Below are 19121 nucleotides of genomic sequence, written 5' to 3' on the forward strand. Positions count from 1 at the left end.
ATTATACTATAATTAATTATTTTCATTTAATAATTTGAAATAAGAAATCAATTACATGAATATAAAATTTAGTACTTTTAATAGTTGCTATGAGAATGTTGAAGTTTAGTTTTCAAAAAAAATTTAGTGGACTAAACTCACCTTAACCCTGATCCTAACCCCCTTGAGAGAGGGCTTTGTGGGTTGAGGCTTTTTTTAGTTCAGGGACTTCTTAAGAAGAGACTTTTTCAAGAGTGGGTTAAGACTAGCCCCGAGGTCATGGATCAAATTGACAGCTCTAGTAATAAGTAGAAAATAATTTTCTATTTTATAAGTTGTTACATGTAAATTATTTTAAATAAAATTATTACATACAAAATGAATTTAAGTATATGTAATGTCATAATTTTTTGTTGTTAAATTAAATAGTGTACGTACAAAATTTATTTGAGCTTGTGATTACAAATATTCAAAGTTTTATGGAATTTAATTATGGTATAGAAATTAAATTTGTTCAATTATTTTTATTTATTTAACTTTTGTTATAGTTGTAATAGTTGTAGAAAATGAGGAATTAATTAATTTAAATTTATTTTTTTATTTTAAGTATAAGTACATAAAATTTAAACCTGAAAAATTAGGTGTTTATTTTTGTTTGAGCTTGTGAAATTGAGATGACATTGGACAAATTATTTTGGCGGTAATGATTTTGAGGAAGTTGTTTCAAGTGATGACTTTAATTTAATTCAGTATTTACAACAACAAATAAAAATTTATATATAACGAAGTTGGATCAATCATAATTTTTTGTTGTTGTTTCTTATGCTTTGAATGTTGTATCTAATGGCTCCAAATGTTACGGAGTTTCTTTCCAGAAATGAATGTTGTAAACAAGAGCTACTATCGTACTTAGTACATATTGAACAATTTTGAGACATTAAATTAGGTCTTCGAGCTTTCATTACTTTATGTGACGATTAAGGAGAACTGACTTTGTTAAAGATAATTTTCGATTGGCAAGGAACAAGTTGCTAAATTTCTTTATATTCTGTCTCTACACTTTCATAATGTGTTGAATGTTGTTTTGATATTGGAGGCAATATTCTTAACTCAACTTTTAAGAATGGCGTTCATCTTCATGTTCTAAACATCAGACGATTTTATCCTTACTTTGTAACATATTTTAAACTACATTGTCATCTTATAACTTTAATGTTTTATGTGTTATGAATGTTTTGTCTCTTACCTTTTAGGATTGTTTAGGTGTAATAAATGGGATTCGTGTGTTATGAAAAGTTATGATTCCATTTTCTGATGCCCCTCCTTTTAGGTGAAGAAATAACTTTATTGTCAATCTAACGTGTGTTTTTTACATGAAAATGAGTTTTGTAGGTATGACTTCCTCTTCTTCGACTAAGACAAAGAAGTGATAAGAAAATTAAAGGAAAAACACATGCAACTACTGAAAATGATGGGCTAAGTAATAAAATAATTTTCACGCTGCATTAAATCTAACACGATGGTTCAATGCAACGCTGCATTAAATCTAACACGATGGTTCAATGCATTTGTAAAGATGAGAGAATACAATGTGCGCTTCCTAGGGAGAAAAATATTGTCACAAAAAATCATGATATTATTTTTCTTCCAAGATTCAAGGTTAGAACTCGTATAACTCCTATTGTTTCAAGGTCTGAAAAATTGTGTAGTTCTATAGTCCAACTCACTACGATGAACTCGTTAGAGTTTTCTTCACAAACTTCAAAGTTAATGATCGAGTGTACATGTCTAGTGAGGTCAAGACGACAAAGATTAGAGTCACTCTTATTGATTGATTGACTCTTCAATTTAAGATATAAAGGTTGAAAGTTACTTGAAGACCTAGATTATGACAAGCAAACAGCTTTAAACTCCATGGTTAGACCATGCCTACAAAGCTGAATGGTTAGGAATGTAGGAAGTTTGTACTTGTTCATATATTGTCTCTTTAAGGTATTAACTTTGCAAAACTATACAAATACATTTAATTGGAGCATGTGGAAAATATATGTGAATCCCAAGAAAGTTAACTGGGACATTCAAATCCCAATATCATCAAGAAGATGTTAAGATTTTAGAAGACAAATCACAGGAGGAACTACTTACAACATTATATTTTACAAACTTTGACATTTTCTTGAGAATTTTGAAATTTATATATTTATTTTACATGTTTAAATTGATTGTCATGAAATTTGCGTATCTTTTCCACTATGTTCCAATTAGCCATATTTTGTGAGAAAGTTTCTTTCATTTTACAGTTATAAAACTTAGGCTTTGATACCATTCTTAGGATTTGTATGATTTTTGAAAATACGCTAGAAAAAAAGAAATATTATACAGAAAACTTTTTATTTTACTCTGTTAGAAAAAAAACTATAAAGTATTTCTTAAATTTAAATAATATCTAATTTGAAAATAGTTCTAAAACTAATTTGTTTTTTAAAAACTAATTTAAATAAAAAATATTAAATATATATATTCTAAACCGTGTATAAAGAATTTGTCAGAACCATTAAAATTCACGCATGTATCGCTTAGTGGAATTCACGTGTCAAGAGGGAGGCTCGACACTCAGATGACGGACGCCAGGTGTCAAGCGAAGAGGTCCGAAAATAGGTTAGTGGAAAACAGGTGTCGACTGAAGAGGGGACGTTCGTTCTGACGTGCGGAGCAAAACTTGAATTTTCAGAAAAATCTACCCTACTCTCTGCATGCACCCCTTTCCAGATTTCTGAAAAATCCCATTCTCTCCTCCTTCTCTCTACGTCTTCTTCATCTTCTCTCTGAGAAAACACTCACTTTCTCTTCTCCGATCACTATTCCGGCACCGTAGGATCACTTCCGGCGTCCCAAGCTTTAGTTTGATCCGATTGGTTTCAAATTCTGAACGGGTAAGTTTTTCTTGTCTTAACCGTTCGTTCTTGTAAACATGCAAACCAAGTTCTGGTTGCATGAGCCCTTAGTTTCATTCTGAACGAGTTTGGTCTGTTGTTTTACTTTGGATCGAAGAGCCGTTGAGTGTTGAGGGTAGAAAGGATCGTAGTTCAGCGAACTGATTCCCAGTCTGAGGAACGTTCGGTCACGCTCAGAGGTAAGGGAAGCTTATTTAATTTAATTTGTATGCTGTTGAAATATTTGAACGTTCGTTTAGTTGATTGAATGATTTTGATGCATGATGGCTGATGTGATTGGATTGAATGAACGTTCGTTTATTTAATGAGTGGAAATGAAATATGGCTGAGTTATGTTATAATGTATGAGATATATGAAACTTATATGATATGGATTGTATGAAGTATGAAAGTCGATTATAATATGAATGTATAAAGTTATGAAACTATATGTTTAGAAATGAGACAGATTTAAATGAATTCTGATTATGAAATTTACCCATATAAAATTGTACGTTCGTTACTGAACGGTCCTCGACCGTTCGGTTTTCTAGTGAATTTGGTTGATGTTGGATTCTTTCATTTGGGAAGAATCCTATTTGAGAACGAGCATTTGTATTTCAAACCACTATGCTTGAGCGTTCGGTCAAGTATAGCCGTATATTGTTATCTTGTTATAAATTTAAGTATCTATATATATATATATATATATATATATATGTATTTGTATATTGTAGTTGTTCGAAAACACGATCCCAGTAGTATATAAGTATAAATATCAAGCCTTTTCTCTTTTAGTTTAGTAGCATTTGGTCTCATACCAAGTGTTCGTCCTAAATAAGTGTTTGGTCTTACACCAAGCGCTCGTACGGAGAAGTGCTCGGTCTTACACCAAGCGCTCGTACACGTTTCTTTTATGATCTATCTTGATGAAAATGGCGTTCGTCCAACGTGACTAGAGTTTTCTATCTACCGTGCTCGGTCATTGACTGGCATTCGGAATTCTTGATGTAAAATCAAATAAGTTAAATATCCATAAGCGTTCGGTTTCTTCATGAGAATACTTCTAAGTATCATTATTGGAATATCTTGAAGTGTCTGTATCGATTGATTCCAGCATAGAGTCGTAGCCTTTGGCGAGGTCTTTTCAGCGTTCGGTCAGAGTTATCAAGATTCAGTTCCTATAATTAATTCACTTTGTAATGAACGTTCGGTTCATTCGTTCCTTGCTATATCTATTACACTCGGTTTCTCTCTCAAACCGACAGTAAACCTCTCGGTCTTACTCTATTATGGAACTGGAGACCTCTCTGTCTCGTTCCACGCGTTCGTCCTCGTTCTGAGTGAGGATAGAACGTTCGGTATTTGGTGTCTTTATAAACATTTGAACAAAGATCAAATTTAACTTATTGGCAATAAAGATGAATTTGAGAAAAGTGATAATGAAAGATGGAATTGAGAATGAGTATGAATGAAATAAGAAGAGAATGTGATATGAATGAAATGATGTGAAGTTGAACGAGCGTTCCAAGGAGGAACGACTCATGGATGAATGTTGGAATTTGTAAAGTATGACTGTGGGAAGCTAATGCTGGTTGTTCATCCTGATGTTTCGTGGGTACTCGTCCTCACGTAGAGGAGGGTAGGTCATGTGTGGAAACGGCAGGAGGTCCCGTCCTTAGGGGTACTTTGGATGAATAGGACTAACCTTGGGTGGCAGCTGATGAGAGTATTCCAGTTACTACATCACCCGGGTGCACGAACGCCTGTAGCTACGCAGATTTCATACAGTCCAGACAGTCAGTCTAGTGATAGGCTTTGTATGATACGTACGTTGAAATTTATTTGGTGTTGGATTATTTGAAATGTATGTTATGCATGAATTAAATTACATAAGCTTACCCTGCGTTTTCCTGTCGTGTCTGGTTTTGTACGTCCGTCCTTGTCATTGCAATGATCATCCGTGTGGATGTGAACAGAAGGAGACGAGCGGCTGGAAGAGGCGCTGGAAGAAGAAAATTTGGAAGAAGTTGAAGCAAAGATAGAATAGTAGAACGTTCGGTCCTTTGTCTAGTTAATGAGGTGGTCGTTCGATCACCTTCTCTTTTGTTAAGAATGACCGTTCGGTATTTTTCTTTTGTAAACCGTTCGGTCAGGTTTACTCATCTTGTACTGCTTAAATTTGTAATCTTTTTAGTAAGGTCGTTCGGCCACGAGCGTACGCTCGACTCTAGTGTAAGATTGATTCTGGATTATTATTAATGTGATTATTCTAATATATATAGTTTATTGCTGTATTTTTTGGGATGTTACAGAATTCAAAATATTTTGCCAACCATCCTAGATCTTCATAAACTTCAAGTTTGCGAGATTTTAACATTACTTTTATTTATCAATGTAAGTTTAAGTTTTTACATAATAATTAAAAAACTAAAGTTTTAATTTAACATCAGTTAGATGTTTTTTGTTTTTTTGTTTTCGTTTTTAAAGCTTGTTATTAGGTTAACCTAGTATCACATTTTCAGCCCATTCATGTTGACTTCTCGGTTTTCCGGCTTCAGTGGGTAATAATTAAAAGTTTTCTTTATCACTGCGATCCAATTTCAGCTCTTCAACATTTTGGCGAGGAATATAGGGACTGGTTCCGAAGTCTGCGTAGTTTGTGTGCAATGGTTACCCATTGGCTAGTTATTTATATATTATTAGAGTTTATATATTATTAGAGTTGTGTTGTAATTGGCTCCTCATGGCAGTTAGCATGCAATTCTGGGTTTTCGAAAGACAATATATGAATTGTATATGTTGATGATATAGAATATACCTCATGACTTATGGACGTGATGAATATGTCAAGAATACCAAGTATCTGTCTACTCTCAGTCTTCAAGAGCTCCTTCTTGCTAATAATTTAAGCAAGAGCTCCTACAGCTCTCCCATGTCAGACTTGCTTTCCAAGCCTCCATCTTTAAGGTACCATTTTCATTCTCTTTATTTTGCTTCTAAGTTGTAACTTTTCCTGTCTCCAATTCTGTTTATTTGAGTTCGTGCTCATACATTTGAATGTTGCCGTTAGCAGCAATGGGGAGTTTTTTGTGTTGTGTGAAAGTTGAGCAATCTACAGTGGCTATGAAAGAAGGATTTGGACGATTTGAGAAGGTGCTTCAGCCAGGATGCCATTGGATGCCATGGTTCCTTGGGAAACAACTTGCTGGTCATCTCTCTCTTCGACTACAACAATTGGATCTTCGTTGTGAGACCAAGACAAAGGTTTGTTTTTGCCTAACACTTTAACTATAATCAAATATTGGTTTGGAATTTTTTTATTAAGTTTATTTGGTTGTCATTCTCTGCTAGAGGGAGGAGACCTCGAAAAACTATGGACAAACTAATGAAAAGGATTTCAAGATCAATGATTAGTCTAAGACATGAAAAGGCTTAATTTGTTGTTGTATGTTCGTTTGTCTTTCAGTCAAGTACTGGTTACTTTCAGTTCTCTATGTACGACATGTTATTCTGTGAATATTTTTAATGTTTTCCAGTGAATTAAATGTTTGTCTGCTTACAGGATAATGTCTTTGTTAATGTTGTTGCCTCAATTCAATATCGTGCCCTGGCTGAGAAGGCCAATGATGCTTTTTACAGACTTAGCAATACAAAGACCCAAATTCAGGCTTATGTTTTTGATGGTATAAACCATAATACTCGGTAACAAAAGCCTGCAAAAAGTGGTTTAAGCATATTTGATTAGCTAAGGTGAAATTTCTATTCTCATTGTAGTAATTAGGGCAAGTCTTCCGAAGCTCAACTTGGATGATGCTTTTGAGCAGAAAAATGAAATTGCCAGAGCTGTGGAAGAAGAACTTGAGAAGGTTTTTTTCTTTCTTTTTTTAAAATGTAGACATTTTATTTACTTATAAGATGAACTGTGAATTTATGTTAATTTGAATATTATGCTTTATTGTCTTCATAGGCTATGTCAGCTTACGGGTTCGAAATTGTTCAAACACTGATTGTTGATATAGACCCAGATGATCGTGTGAAGCGAGCTATGAATGAAATCAATGCTGGTATGTTATATGATTCTTGTATGTTATACGAGCAATCTTTCCTTTGGTCATGGAAGGACTTATATTTTTATGCTGCTTTTTGCCCTTTATCAGCTGCAAGATCGAGGGTGGCAGCTAATGACAGGGCAGAGGCGGAGAAGATCTTGCTAATTAAACGAGCAGAGGGTGAGGCTGAATCTAAATATCTCTCTGGGTTGGGTATTGCTCGCCAACGTCAAGCAATTGTGGATGGATTGAGAGACAGTGTGCTTGGATTCTCAGTCAATGTACCTGGGACGACTGCAAAAGATGTTATGGACATGGTCCTTGTCACTCAGTATTTTGATACTATGAAAGAAATTGGCGCTGCCTCCAAGTCTTCTGCTGTCTTTATTCCACATGGACCTGGTGCTGTTCGCGATGTTGCCACCCAAATTCGTGATGGCCTTCTTCAGGCTTCTCATCAGTAGCTTCTACTCTACCAAGATCTTATATTTCGTATGCATGAGAGAATGGTGAAGCTATAGCGCCTGTGGTTATAAACTTGTGTTTCTGTGCAGTTTTTTGTGATTTGGTTTTAGAATAAACTGCTAAATTGATCCTCCAAAAATGATTACATCAACTGATTTATCTTCTGAAGACTTTTGACATCAAATTAGTCCCACAAATATCGAAGACTTTACCACCTTTGTTCTAAAATTAGGCTTTGATTTGTATCTTTGAGGGATTGATTTGTTGGCCAAAATCTTTGGAGGACCAGTTTCTGGGCATTTTTTATTTATACTTTCGGAAAGTCAAGTAAATACTGTGTATTCTGTTGTCTTTATTTTGAATAATGCATAATAAAGCTATAAGTATCTGTATATAAAAGTTGTATGGATTGTGGAAGTTGCACATAAATTTCTTATATACCGTTAGAGAATGATTAGTTCTAATCCGTGAACTAAACTCTACGCTTCCTAGCCTTCTGAAAAGGAAAATTCTTCCAGTCATCGTTATCCCCATTAAATTAATTAGCTATCGATGATGTTATGCTATAAATGTTTCCATCGGAATCTGAAGGTTTGATTGTATTGCAGTGCTAACTTTTTTCTCTGAAAAAAATATGAAACTACTTCCAGTTTACAAATAATAAAGCCATTCATAACTAAATAAAGAACATAATAACACGAAAGCTACCATCTCATCCAAGAAAAGAAGTAATTCTGGAGCTATTTGTTTCACAGACTCAACTGCAAGAATAAGCACGAATTAAGTTAAACTCGAACAGGTAAGGAAGATAAAAAATATCTATCACTAGTACTATAATAATTTTATTTATAAAAATTGTGTATGAGTAGTAGAACTAGACATGGCACATTGGTACTCATACTGTTGTTGAATATTGAAGAAAATGGATGGCGAAAATCGATGAGTTTCATCCGTTTTGTGCCATCATTTAGAAGTCTCCTTACAACCAACAACCTCTGAATTGGATATGAAAGTTTATCTCAGTGGCACTGACTAGGGTTTTAAAGCCACAGATACTCCAACCTTGGGATGTAAATTATTATCTGTGGTCTTAAAATCCACTTCTCCAGCCATAGACACATAAAACCTCTCCCAGAACCCTTGTTGAATAACAGCACCTGCCTTGCCAAAGGTGTCAAATCGAGCCTTTACTAATGTTTCCGGAAGAACTGCATGCTGAGCACCAATGGTGGCACTAGTCTCCCCCATTGACAAGCTATGCTTCAGCTCTGCTGCAATGGCGGTTTTGCTTAGGGGGTTCACTTCATGATAACAGGAGGCTTTCAGAATGTCGAAACTGTCATGCCTGCACAATAGAAAGTAACAAGAGTATAAAACTAAGCTGTAATGATTAAATTTTCTAATTAGTTTATACGGACAAATTAATGTCCCTAAATGTTTTCTGATAAATTTGGCTTCTATGCTTCTTTAAGAACATATCTCACGTGGTCAAGGAAGCAACAAGGAAGGGAGTGTTGAGGCTTAATCCAGCATTCAGATTACTGAATGTTCTTGTTGGTATGTCTAAAGCAACATTGGCTCCAAGTGACAAGATGTTTGTTCCCACAAGACCCGATAAGTTCAGAACAGGATCATATCCTCTTTCTAAGTTTCCTTCGAGTCCAATGCATCCAGTAATTCCAGTGTAGTTAGTCAAGTGTTGTAGTTCTACCTACGATGATTTCAGAAAATAGTCAGATGTAGCAAAAAAGTAAAATTTTTAAGGCCATGTTAAAATAAGCTGCTTAATAAGGATATATAAAAGAACAAAAAAAAAAATCATCTTATGCACCTAACTTCTTTAAAACTAAATGGCATAAGTTTATTTTAACTTGCTGAAAAAACTCAACATTTTAGTTTCATATCTTCTTTAGAAGTTTATCAAACAATGTGTGTTGATACTGATAGTATGTAGGAAAGAAAATTAATTTTACCTTCCCTGAATCAGGTATGGTGCATTTGAAAAGGCTCCTGAATCCAGGTAGAATTTCATTTACTGTAATGAATGAGACACCAAAAACACTATAGTCAGACATGTTGCATGCAATTCCGTGGCTTTTTAAGAAATTCACATGTGGCTCTCGTAGTGATTATGGAAAAGTTTCAGACTAATTGATGTTTTAAATGATTATATGACTTGTGAGGTACTAACTGGTTACCTCAGTGCAAGCTAGATGCTAAAAACAGATGAAATGAAGACCGAAAATTCACCACAAAAAACAAAAATGAAGGTTGCAGAAAAACGGTCTTGATTTTCAATCTGTAATTGTATTTGTTGGGAGTAAAATGATCATTGAAATGTAGCTTGGAATTTCAACCTTGAACTAAATTATGTACATGATTAGTGATTGCATTACTCAAAATTATTCCACATTGATCACTACAGAGAGAGAGGAATTCAGTGAAACAAGTCTGAAAGTTAGATGAGTGAATCATGATATAATTTAAACTAACCCCTTCTTTCAACTGAATAGCATTAAGAAGTAAAAAGCATGAAACTTTCAACGAGAAGCAGAATTGAAAAGAAGAGAAAGATTGAGTTGATTGATATTCACATTACATTGACAAGAGAGGTCGACGTTGTAGTCCATAAACTGGTAATGAAAGTGAATTGGTGATAGATTTGAATAGTCCTTGTGCAGAACATCTGATACAAAAAGTAAGTAAAATCTGTGTAAAAATATCAGTCAAATTATAATTCATTATGCTGAAAGATTAAAATGAAAATAACAAGGAGTTGAAGAAACCTTTAGCCTTCTTGCCAAGATCAAAATATATCCCTGGACTGGTGCTCATTTCGCTTAAACGAAAGGTCAGAAATAAAAATATGTTTATCTTTCACCTTTGCATGATTTGTTGGGATGATAATTTATTGGGAGGGAAAGAAGGGCAAAGGAAGTTTCCTCTTGTACAATATGACTCACTTTTTTGGTATCCATACAAAATGACTCAATTGAAACCTGCATATGTAACGAAACTTCCATGAACCAATATAGCACAATTTATTTCGTACTCAGAAAAAGACATCCAAAGATTATGACAAATTGACAAGAAGTAAAACTCAAGCTAGCATTGACAACCACTGTCACTGTTTCTGGAAACTACCCAAGATGCTGGTCAACAAGGCAACTGGAGCAAAATCTAACCGTTACCGTTTTGTAGTAAAGTCATTGTTGCTTTGAGCTTAAGCTTTTTTGGAAGCATTTTATCCTGTCACTGTTTAACAACTGTACTGTAATCAAACTCAATTACATTTTAATCTTCCAAATTTCTTAACCCAAGTCTTCAATTCGAGTCTTGTGTGTAGTTTCATACCAATGTTATGGTTAAATGAACAAAACTATAGGACATTCATATTTATGTTACTTTTTTTAGCTGTAGCATAAATTAATTTCATATTTTTTGCACGACAATTATTAGAAGATAGACTTTAATGACTCTGATATCATATTAGAAAATGTAATTGACGTGACACTTCTAACAACAACTAAGGTTAGTATTTCGCTACAGTTTAGAACTGAGTGTTGGAAAAAGACTTTGTAACTAAAATGAAATTGATATATAATCGTGCACACAGTGAAGTGCAAAGCTATGGCCTGTTTTTCATTTTTTTTAAATTTCTTTTTGTTTGGTTTTCTTTGTCTTCTTGTCGTGGCACCTCAGTTACACCAAAGGAGCAGCTTGCAGTGGGCTTCTCAATAACAACTTACATAATAACATATTCAAATTACACCTTTTTTTTTTCTCTCAAAGCTTGAAAACTTGCAAGAAATTGAATGGGGTGAAATTATTATATGTTGTATCTCTAAGTCTAATTATTTATTATCATATTAGTCATAAATTTAATCACGTTAAACATTTCACAGTCAGTTCTCAAGTTTCACTATTTATCATAATTGTTTTAGTGAGACTTAAATCGTTTACTGTATCAGACTTAATTTTAAATTTGCAATTATTTTTAAATGACTAAAATAATGAAAAATGTTAATTTAATTTACGATTATTGTAATGCCTACATAGATAGTACATACAAAGTCATATTTAAATTTGAAACCTCTTATTTTTCTCTTCTTTACCATATATTCATTGTCTTCCACATCCAAACTAAGATTGCAATAGATTAATTACAGAGCGGCTCATATAAAGTAAAAGATAAGGATTTATTTAAATTCTTTTTTATAAAAATACAAAAAAAGAGTGAAACTAAAGTTAACTTATGTATTACATAAATTTTGTTAGTTATTTTGATTATTTTTAATTTATTCATAAATTGATTTTAACTTATTTGATGAATCTTTTCCTAAAAATTCTTGAAAGGAAATTTATTCAAACAAATTCATAATATCAGCGAGGTTATGTAATTCATGCTAAGAATATCTTAATTTCTAAAAATTACCTAATTATTGTGATTAACTTGCCTATGGGCACGTATTAGTTGTTAACATAAAAAAAATTATACTTTGTCAAATACTAATTTTTTATATTTATTTGATATTCTCTTTCTTTATTTTTTTACTTTTTGTTTTTAAGTACAAAAGTTATCTTTTTACTATCATTTTATTCTTGTGTGTCAAATGAATGCATGTAATCCTACCATTAGTCTAACTTAAACACTATATATGACACAACAGAAGAAGTATAGATTTAATTAGAAAAAAATTAGATTTAATTAGAAATTTGATTCTTATATTTAAATTTATGATTTATCATATTTAACAACTAGTAGATGGTTTTTTTCTTCTATTAAATTATCTAATTGGATGAATTAGTAAATGATCTTTTATGCTTCACAAAATTATCATTATTTTATAATCAATCATCACAACCTTTACATTGAAATAAAAATTAGGCAGTCCAGATAAAGTAAAATAAAATTTCATAATATGATATTTATAAAGAATAGATGTTGATATGATAAACTTTGTTCATGTTTAAGCGTCATTCTAGTTTTATACGTTTAAAGTTTAAAATAATTTTTGTTTAACCCAAAAAAAGCCTTATACTCCCTTCAGGGCCTATACCTCATTTTTTTTACAAGTATTGTTGTACAAAGAGAATTGTAACCCTCTTAAATAAATGAACAAACAAATAAATAAAAATCAAAGCCAATGCCAAGTGTTTTCATAGGATGTAATGTAATGTAATTTGCATGTACTTTTATGTTAAATAACATAAAAAGGTAAGTTTGGGTGATGAATCATATATTGTTAAAACCCTTTGACAATTAAATATAACATTATTTTATTTCAAAAATTATTTATATTATTATTATTACTATATAAATACAATATTGATTATTATAAGAAGTTATAAAGTAGGTATTTCCTAAAGAATGGTTGCGAAAATACTAATTTTTCTTGGGTCACAGAAATTTGAAGATAGATGCATAGTAGGTAAAATTCACCAAATTTTTAAGATTAAAAAAATAGAAGAAAAATATAAAAATTAAGATTACTTTATAAATACAATTATAATTATATTTTGATAGAATAGAAATAGCAGAATAAAAATTACCCGTTATAGAAAAACACGGGCCTGACATTGATTTTTAGATAAGTGTGTCATGGGGCCTTACATTTTCTTGTCCTTTAGTGTAGTAATACATCATTTATGATATGTGTCACAGAAAAAGTTTGTTCCCATTGCACACTGTATTTACAGAGGAAGCCCATCATGTTTGGGCAAATCAGTGGCACCTAAACTTGATCACCACTCTGAACTTAATACACTGCTTCCATCAAGTCAATATTTTCTGCCTCAAAATATGCTGAAAGTAAAACTTACCTCTCAAATGTTCATTGCAGATGTCATCTGCATATCAATTCTGTTTTCTGCCATACCAGGATAAGACTGAGTTAGATATTGGAATCATGCACACAACTTACCAACCTTCACAATTAAAATCACCATTGCAAAGTTTGCAAAGTAATACTATTTATAAGAGGAAAATGTATTTGACAGGAAGTGTGTTGAAACATGAAGAGTGAAACACAAAAAAAATAGTTTATTTTTTTAAAACATATTTGAGATTTGTGTATAGCTGAGATGCAAATAATATATAAAATAGCATACACACTATGCATTTTTTAATGTCAGAAAACAACAAACTGAAATAGCAATTGAGATGGTGTGATTCCAAAATGTGGAAAGTGGGAGTTGAAATTAAAATTAGATAACACAGAGAAAGAACACAAACAGGGAAAGGAGCTGGAGCTGTTGAGGCAATGAAATCTTAAATATTTTTAACATGTTAGAGAGAGATAATATCTTATATATATGACTTCCCATTGCAAACATGTTGACAGAAAAGTCCCCACTGCAGAAGAGCCAAGCCGCTGCAGTACCCAAAATTTCTGCCACACCCTCTCTCCCCACTCTCTCTCTTTCTCTTATTTCGAGTTTTCAACAGTAGCCACAGTCAATCAATTTGATTGCAACAAAAAGAAATGATGACAACTAGCCACTTTCCAACTTTTTTTTCTCTCCTTAAAATGTTATTGAGACACCTTTTTCAAACACTATCCCTACAAAACAGCTGCCTGTTCCTTTCAAGTTCCCACAACCTCGCTGCTCCAATATAGGAAAATAATAATTCCCACCCTAAAAAAATGTCACCTTAAAATAAATTTGTCATAAAAAAGAAAAAAAAATTTAAACTTGCGATTGAATATGAATAATCTACATCAAGCGATCGGAGAGGCTGGGAAGTCGACGGAAAAAGTTCAAGGTGGCGGAGGGCATTGGGTTCCGGAACATGGGGTGGCGGAGGTAATAAAAGCCTAGGGCGACGGCCACCATTTTTGGCGGCATTGCATAGAGTGTGACAGTTATGGCAAGGCATACTCCAATGAACAACTTGGTAGCCCTGGGATCTCTCCAACTAACCAAGGCTTGAACCCTCTCTCCCTGGGTTGCAAAATCACCCAACACCGTTTGGACTCGAGCTGCCAGCATTCTTAACCTATCATACCGCATTCGGATTATATCCGGTGGTTTAGAACTTGGCATGGTGTCAAATTCCTCGTCCAACTCATCCGGGTCAACCGCTTCCGCCTGAGACAACCGGGTATCCATCCCAGCCGGTATTTTCGGCCTGAACCGGTAATACCATATCCCAATTAAGACCACGTATAAGAACCCTGTGGGGACAATCAAATCTGGATACCAAACAAGCACTAAGTAAAGAATGTGGAGCAGCACCGTGGTAACAGGGTTCTTCCACCTTCTTATATCATCCAACCATTTCGCCAAACCAATGGCCCAAGCCAAAACCGCCACGATTCTGAACCAATTCGCCTTGCTCTTCCTCATGCTCCAAACGTGCGAGTCTGCATCTAACATGTATCGAACTACCTCGTGCCCCATCGGTGGCTCTGACCTGGCCAGCCACTGCGCCACCATCTTTGTCGCGGCCCCACGCAGCGCCTCCTGCTGCGCCACTCCCAGCGGCCGCAGATAGTGCATTCGTGGAAGCAGTGGCTGACCGTAAACTGCACAGGTGTCGGGCAACAAGGAGGGGCAGGCGAAACGAACCGCTAACTCTATTTCTCCCATTTTCTTCAACCCGGTTCGTGTGAGGACTAGGAGGGGGTAGGAATTGGTGTACACCCTGTTGCTCTCAAGCGTAGAGACGCGTATGCGAACCTTGCCGATACGGCAATCGGGCCTATCTTCTGGCACGTCAGCAAACATGCGCCAGTTGTCGAACACTCCAACGGTAAGGACCGTGCAGGGATCGTAAACCTGCCACGTGTACTGCTCGTTCCAGCGTGGATCAAAGCTGTCGGTTACGGTGCGGGTTCGGACCCACTTTTTCCCATACTTGGCCACACAGTAGGCATCGGTGGAGCCTTTTCCACCGCCTTTTGATTTCATCGGAAGGAGCCCTCGAGCGCCCAAAATCCCCAGCTCTAGAATACCCACCGGCGGTTTCCATAACTGCTTCGCCGTGGGACGGAAATCGCTGCACACGTGCGCCGCTTCGTCCAGAACGTGATACCCGCCCTCCAAGCAGAGACGCAGGAAGACTCGCCCGCAGTAGGGCCCACCTTCTAACGGGAACCATTTCGCCGCCACGTGTCGCTCGTCTATTCGTTGCTCAATGGAGCTCAGCGGAACCACGATGTGGCCTAGGAGAGCCACTTCCTTGCTAGTGCGATCTTCTATCAGAAGGATGACAGAATCTTCCAGAGGCTCCCCGGCCACGAAGAGAAGGTCCTCGTTCCAGTGGAAGGATAAGCTTCTGTGGTTCATTGATCCTCGTCTTGTTCGCTGCGATTGGAACCCTAGTTGCACCTTCACCCTCACTTCCGGCGCTGTCAGTGGAGGCAGATTCGGCGCAATATTAAGGTCTTGTGCTTCCACTACCGTCACGCGAAGGTACCAGAGCTTTGGCGATTGGTAAACCTTGGATCGAGTATGTGCAACATGCGGTGCATCTGAGATCCACGCTTCTGGGAATGCGTCGTCGGATTGCGTGCCAATCCAAACAGAGAGCTGAATGTCGCCGGAAACTCTGCCAGGATTCTGATCGGCAGTTCCTCCTTCAAGACGGTACCATTGCGGCGCCAAGGGACTGTCGGGAGGATCCCTCACTGGAACATCGGAAAGGTCGAAGCAAACACCGCCCAGAAAATTTTCTGTCGAGGAATCCCAGAGGGAAATCTCCAGGGTGGCGCTGTTAGCGTCGGTCTTGTTGTAACCAAGCGCAAATACCTGGTTCCACTCCGGCGAATCAGTGGGCTCGTTGGGCCTGAAATTCGCTGGCTTCGATCTCATGTAGTGGCTCGACGTCCTGACCTTCACGAACGGGGCATCACTGGGAGGAGCAACCCCGCGAGCTTTCACGATTTTGACAAACAGATACTGCATCGGCTCCACCAGATCGAACGGATGAACCCTCTCGGACTCATTACCCGTTTTCTTTGCAGAGATATCTTTAGGCGAGTAGTCCCCGTTGGGCCGCTTCAAAATCTTCACCCTCTCGCCTCTGTTGGCCTGCATTTTCCTCACCTCCGGATGAAACGGCATTTCCGACAGCGGAGGCTCAGACATTTCCGGCAACGGCGGATCCTGCTGAACATGAACCACCGGAGGCGGCGATTCCTCCACAAGCACTACATGCGGCGAATGAGGAAGACCAGTAGGAAGAGGCACGCATTGGTCCATCGGTCCAGGCGCCTCGAAAACCCTTCCCTCCTCAACAACCACCATTCCCGGCGGAGGCCTGTTCCGCTCTTGCTCCGGTCTCTCACCCTGCTCCTCCGGCTGCTGCGGCGGCGGTTTCTCCTCTTCATTAAGCATTTCATCATAGTAATAAATCCTGAGGCCAATCTCTCCCCTTATCCAACTGAAGACACTCCTCTTCTCCAGCGTGTAGTAAACAAGAGCTTCTTCGCCTCTTCGGGAAAACTGAGTACCATACAGTTTAACCCTCCCGAGGAAGTGGTTCTTGCGTCCGCTACCGTTGCCGAACTTCTTATCGTTGTAGACCTCAACTTCGAGCTCCTCGAACTCCATATTATCTGGGTCGGACACAATGAACTCGAGGGGCTCGTTCCAGACCGGGTTCAGCTCCTTGAAGCGGGTGGTGGTTCGCTTCCTCTGGCCGTCGAAGTCCGCGACCACGTAAGGGCTGGAGCTACCTTGGCCATCTTTGGGGAGAAGATTGCGCGCGTCGATGACTTCTACGACCAGTCTCCGTACGGTTTGGGGTGGTTGCTGAAACGGCGTCGTCATCTTATCATTTTGGTTGAGGCTTGGATGCGCCGAATGAGGATAAACGAACTTACACAGTGGGCCGTTGATAGCGGTCACTGACTCTGATCAGCGTTTGACAGAGGTAAGGAAAGGTTCGTCTTGCGTTTGCGTCCTGTGGTGTATTTTTGTTTTTAATTGTATATATTTATATTTATTTATATTTTTTATTTTTTGGATGGAGGACGGTTTTGAACTTTGTTGTGATGACAGTGGGTACATCAGATTCCATGCTCTCTCGCCAAGGATTTCTTTCCAACTTTTTCAATTCCCTCCACTCACCCTTTCTCTTATCACCTCACACTTTTTCTTAATTCCTATTTTAGAATATATATTAGGAGTAAGATGCTAATATTTTATTATTTATTTCAATGGCTTCCCACAATGACCCAAGTACCTCTCCTTTCTCTATTCCTCATTCTCTCTGTTGCACTCATCTCCCAGTCACCTACATAAAGTCCTTATTCTAAATATATATTTAGGTTTTAGACATCCATTGCTAATGCACATGTGCGCTTTCTAATCATTACATTATATTTTAGTTCAGAGAAGATTTTATGCTTTTTCTGTAATAATTTTCAATTCTGGATTTACTAAAGCTTCGTTATATCACTGTGACATTTTCATATTGCTATATATCCTTCCCTTTGGACTTATTGTTTGTGCCCTTGATCCAGTAATCTACTAAAGTTGCTGGTTTCCAAGTACTGTTGAACTGTGAAATATTATTCTTACATTCAAGAGCAAGTATTCATGTAATGTAATATATTCTTCTTATAGGATTGTGTGTACTAATTCCCATATATAAAAGACCCTTTACTTGTGCCATGTCCATCCTCGTTCATAACTATATGAATGTTCATTTGTAATTAGCCCTCAGTAAGCAGTCAATAACCGTATGAAATTGTCAAAGGAAGTTAACAGCCTTGGCAGGAAGCACATGATTCCGCGTCCCAACCTTGGGCCCTTCCTTTTTGTCAAAAAGCACTTGCATTTTGAATAAAGTTCAACGACAAAGCATCACCTTTATACCCCCTCTCCTCCTTTGGTTTCTTATTCTTCACCATGCATCGCTTGTCAACATCTATATCTCCAAACTCTAAGCACCTTTCCTTTTTCTAAGTCAAGCAACATTGTCTATTGTTGTACCAGTGTTCGGGAAGCTCCTGGAGGTAGAATTCCCCAATATCCCAACTGTGTTCAACAAGCTCTTTCTTTTCCTCATTCATTCCGGAATTGGCTCATTCAGGTTTTCGATTTTATTATTCTGATGTATCATAGCCTTTTAATAAGAAATTTGAAAAATCGTTTTGAAGTTTATAGACTGGTATATTTTAAGAGAAAGCATGAATAAGAAGAAAATAGTTTGTGACCAGAAGAAGCAGGCAGACAATTTAAGTTCCGTAAGTAAATTGGTTCTCTGTTAAGCTCAGGATAGGGAAGCTTTATTAGTTTATTTTAGATAAACTCTCACTAGTTAGGAACATTAGGTCACGATTCACAACTTTATGGAACATATGCCAAAGAAGCTTCTCTTTTTCGAATCAACATCCAATGCGGTCTTTTACTCTTTTAAATTGGTGGACTACTTGCGGTATCTGATCCTGTAAGATAAAAGTAAATTTTGGGGATATGATGCTATTCCAAAATCGGCAGAATTAATGTGGATCAAGATACAAGATGAGGTCAGTGAAAACACACTGTAGTTTAAAAAATCATATATGCAAAGGAGGTGTTGAAAAGAAGAGGTGATGTCATCTCTTGTTTATAGCTTTAAGATTTTGATAGGATTCATCACAATATGGAAGCCACATAAATTATAGAATAGTAGCTTCAGAGAAAAACTGAGCGTTCTAGAAAAAGGGAACTTGGACTCTTAAGCAAGATAATTTTGTTG

General features: G+C 36.5%; 3 protein-coding genes across 4 annotated transcripts; 1 reads left to right on the plus strand and 2 right to left on the minus strand.

Moving 5' to 3' along the window:
• The first annotated feature begins 5752 nt into the window (after window positions 1–5752).
• On the plus strand, window positions 5753–7883 carry LOC108337754 (hypersensitive-induced reaction 1 protein). The gene is made up of 6 exons (XM_017574340.2): window positions 5753–5882; window positions 5989–6179; window positions 6478–6598; window positions 6690–6781; window positions 6883–6979; window positions 7073–7883. The coding sequence occupies exons 2-6, from the start codon at window positions 5991–5993 to the stop codon at window positions 7426–7428; spliced, it is 855 nt and encodes a 284-aa protein (XP_017429829.1). The 5' UTR covers window positions 5753–5882; window positions 5989–5990; the 3' UTR covers window positions 7429–7883.
• A 366-nt stretch (window positions 7884–8249) lies between these two features.
• LOC108341091 (mitochondrial outer membrane protein porin 1) lies at window positions 8250–10434 on the minus strand. The gene is made up of 5 exons (XM_017578715.2): window positions 10216–10434; window positions 10029–10115; window positions 9403–9464; window positions 8914–9140; window positions 8250–8774 (listed from the first exon to the last, which is right to left on the minus strand). Exons 1-5 carry the CDS (start codon window positions 10262–10264, stop codon window positions 8462–8464), a joined length of 738 nt encoding a protein of 245 aa, XP_017434204.1. The 5' UTR covers window positions 10265–10434; the 3' UTR covers window positions 8250–8461.
• A 2552-nt stretch (window positions 10435–12986) lies between these two features.
• Window positions 12987–17873, minus strand: LOC108345912 (protein QUIRKY). Of its 2 annotated transcripts, XM_017584766.2 has the most exons (2): window positions 14151–17873; window positions 12987–13299 (listed from the first exon to the last, which is right to left on the minus strand). In XM_017584766.2, the coding sequence occupies exons 1-2, from the start codon at window positions 17204–17206 to the stop codon at window positions 13287–13289; spliced, it is 3069 nt and encodes a 1022-aa protein (XP_017440255.1). In that variant the 5' UTR covers window positions 17207–17873; the 3' UTR covers window positions 12987–13286. The 2 variants fall into 2 exon arrangements, with proteins under 2 accessions (XP_017440255.1, XP_017440263.1); XM_017584774.2 differs by lacking the exon at window positions 12987–13299 and having other exon boundaries at window positions 13695–17873.
• Window positions 17874–19121: the final 1248 nt, after the last annotated feature.

This window comes from Vigna angularis, chromosome 1 (assembly GCF_016808095.1).
Source record: "Vigna angularis cultivar LongXiaoDou No.4 chromosome 1, ASM1680809v1, whole genome shotgun sequence".
NCBI classification, from domain to species: Eukaryota; Viridiplantae; Streptophyta; class Magnoliopsida; order Fabales; family Fabaceae; genus Vigna; species Vigna angularis.

Excerpts from the sequence above, each read along its gene's own strand:
- LOC108337754 (XM_017574340.2), top strand. The coding sequence starts at position 5,991 with ATGGGGAGTTTTTTGTGTTGTGTGAAAGTTGAGCAATCTACAGTGGCT. Across the intron at positions 6,782-6,882 it reads TGGAAGAAGAACTTGAGAAG|GCTATGTCAGCTTACGGGTT; the intron begins GTTTTTTTCTTT and ends TTGTCTTCATAG. Across the intron at positions 6,980-7,072 it reads TATGAATGAAATCAATGCTG|CTGCAAGATCGAGGGTGGCA; the intron begins GTATGTTATATG and ends GCCCTTTATCAG.
- LOC108341091 (XM_017578715.2), bottom strand. The coding sequence starts at position 10,264 with ATGAGCACCAGTCCAGGGATATATTTTGATCTTGGCAAGAAGGCTAAA. Across the intron at positions 9,465-10,028 it reads CGTCGACCTCTCTTGTCAAT|TAAATGAAATTCTACCTGGA; the intron begins GTAATGTGAATA and ends CATTCATTACAG. Across the intron at positions 8,775-8,913 it reads CTTGTTGCTTCCTTGACCAC|GCATGACAGTTTCGACATTC; the intron begins GTGAGATATGTT and ends TCTATTGTGCAG.
- LOC108345912 (XM_017584766.2), bottom strand. The coding sequence starts at position 17,206 with ATGACGACGCCGTTTCAGCAACCACCCCAAACCGTACGGAGACTGGTC.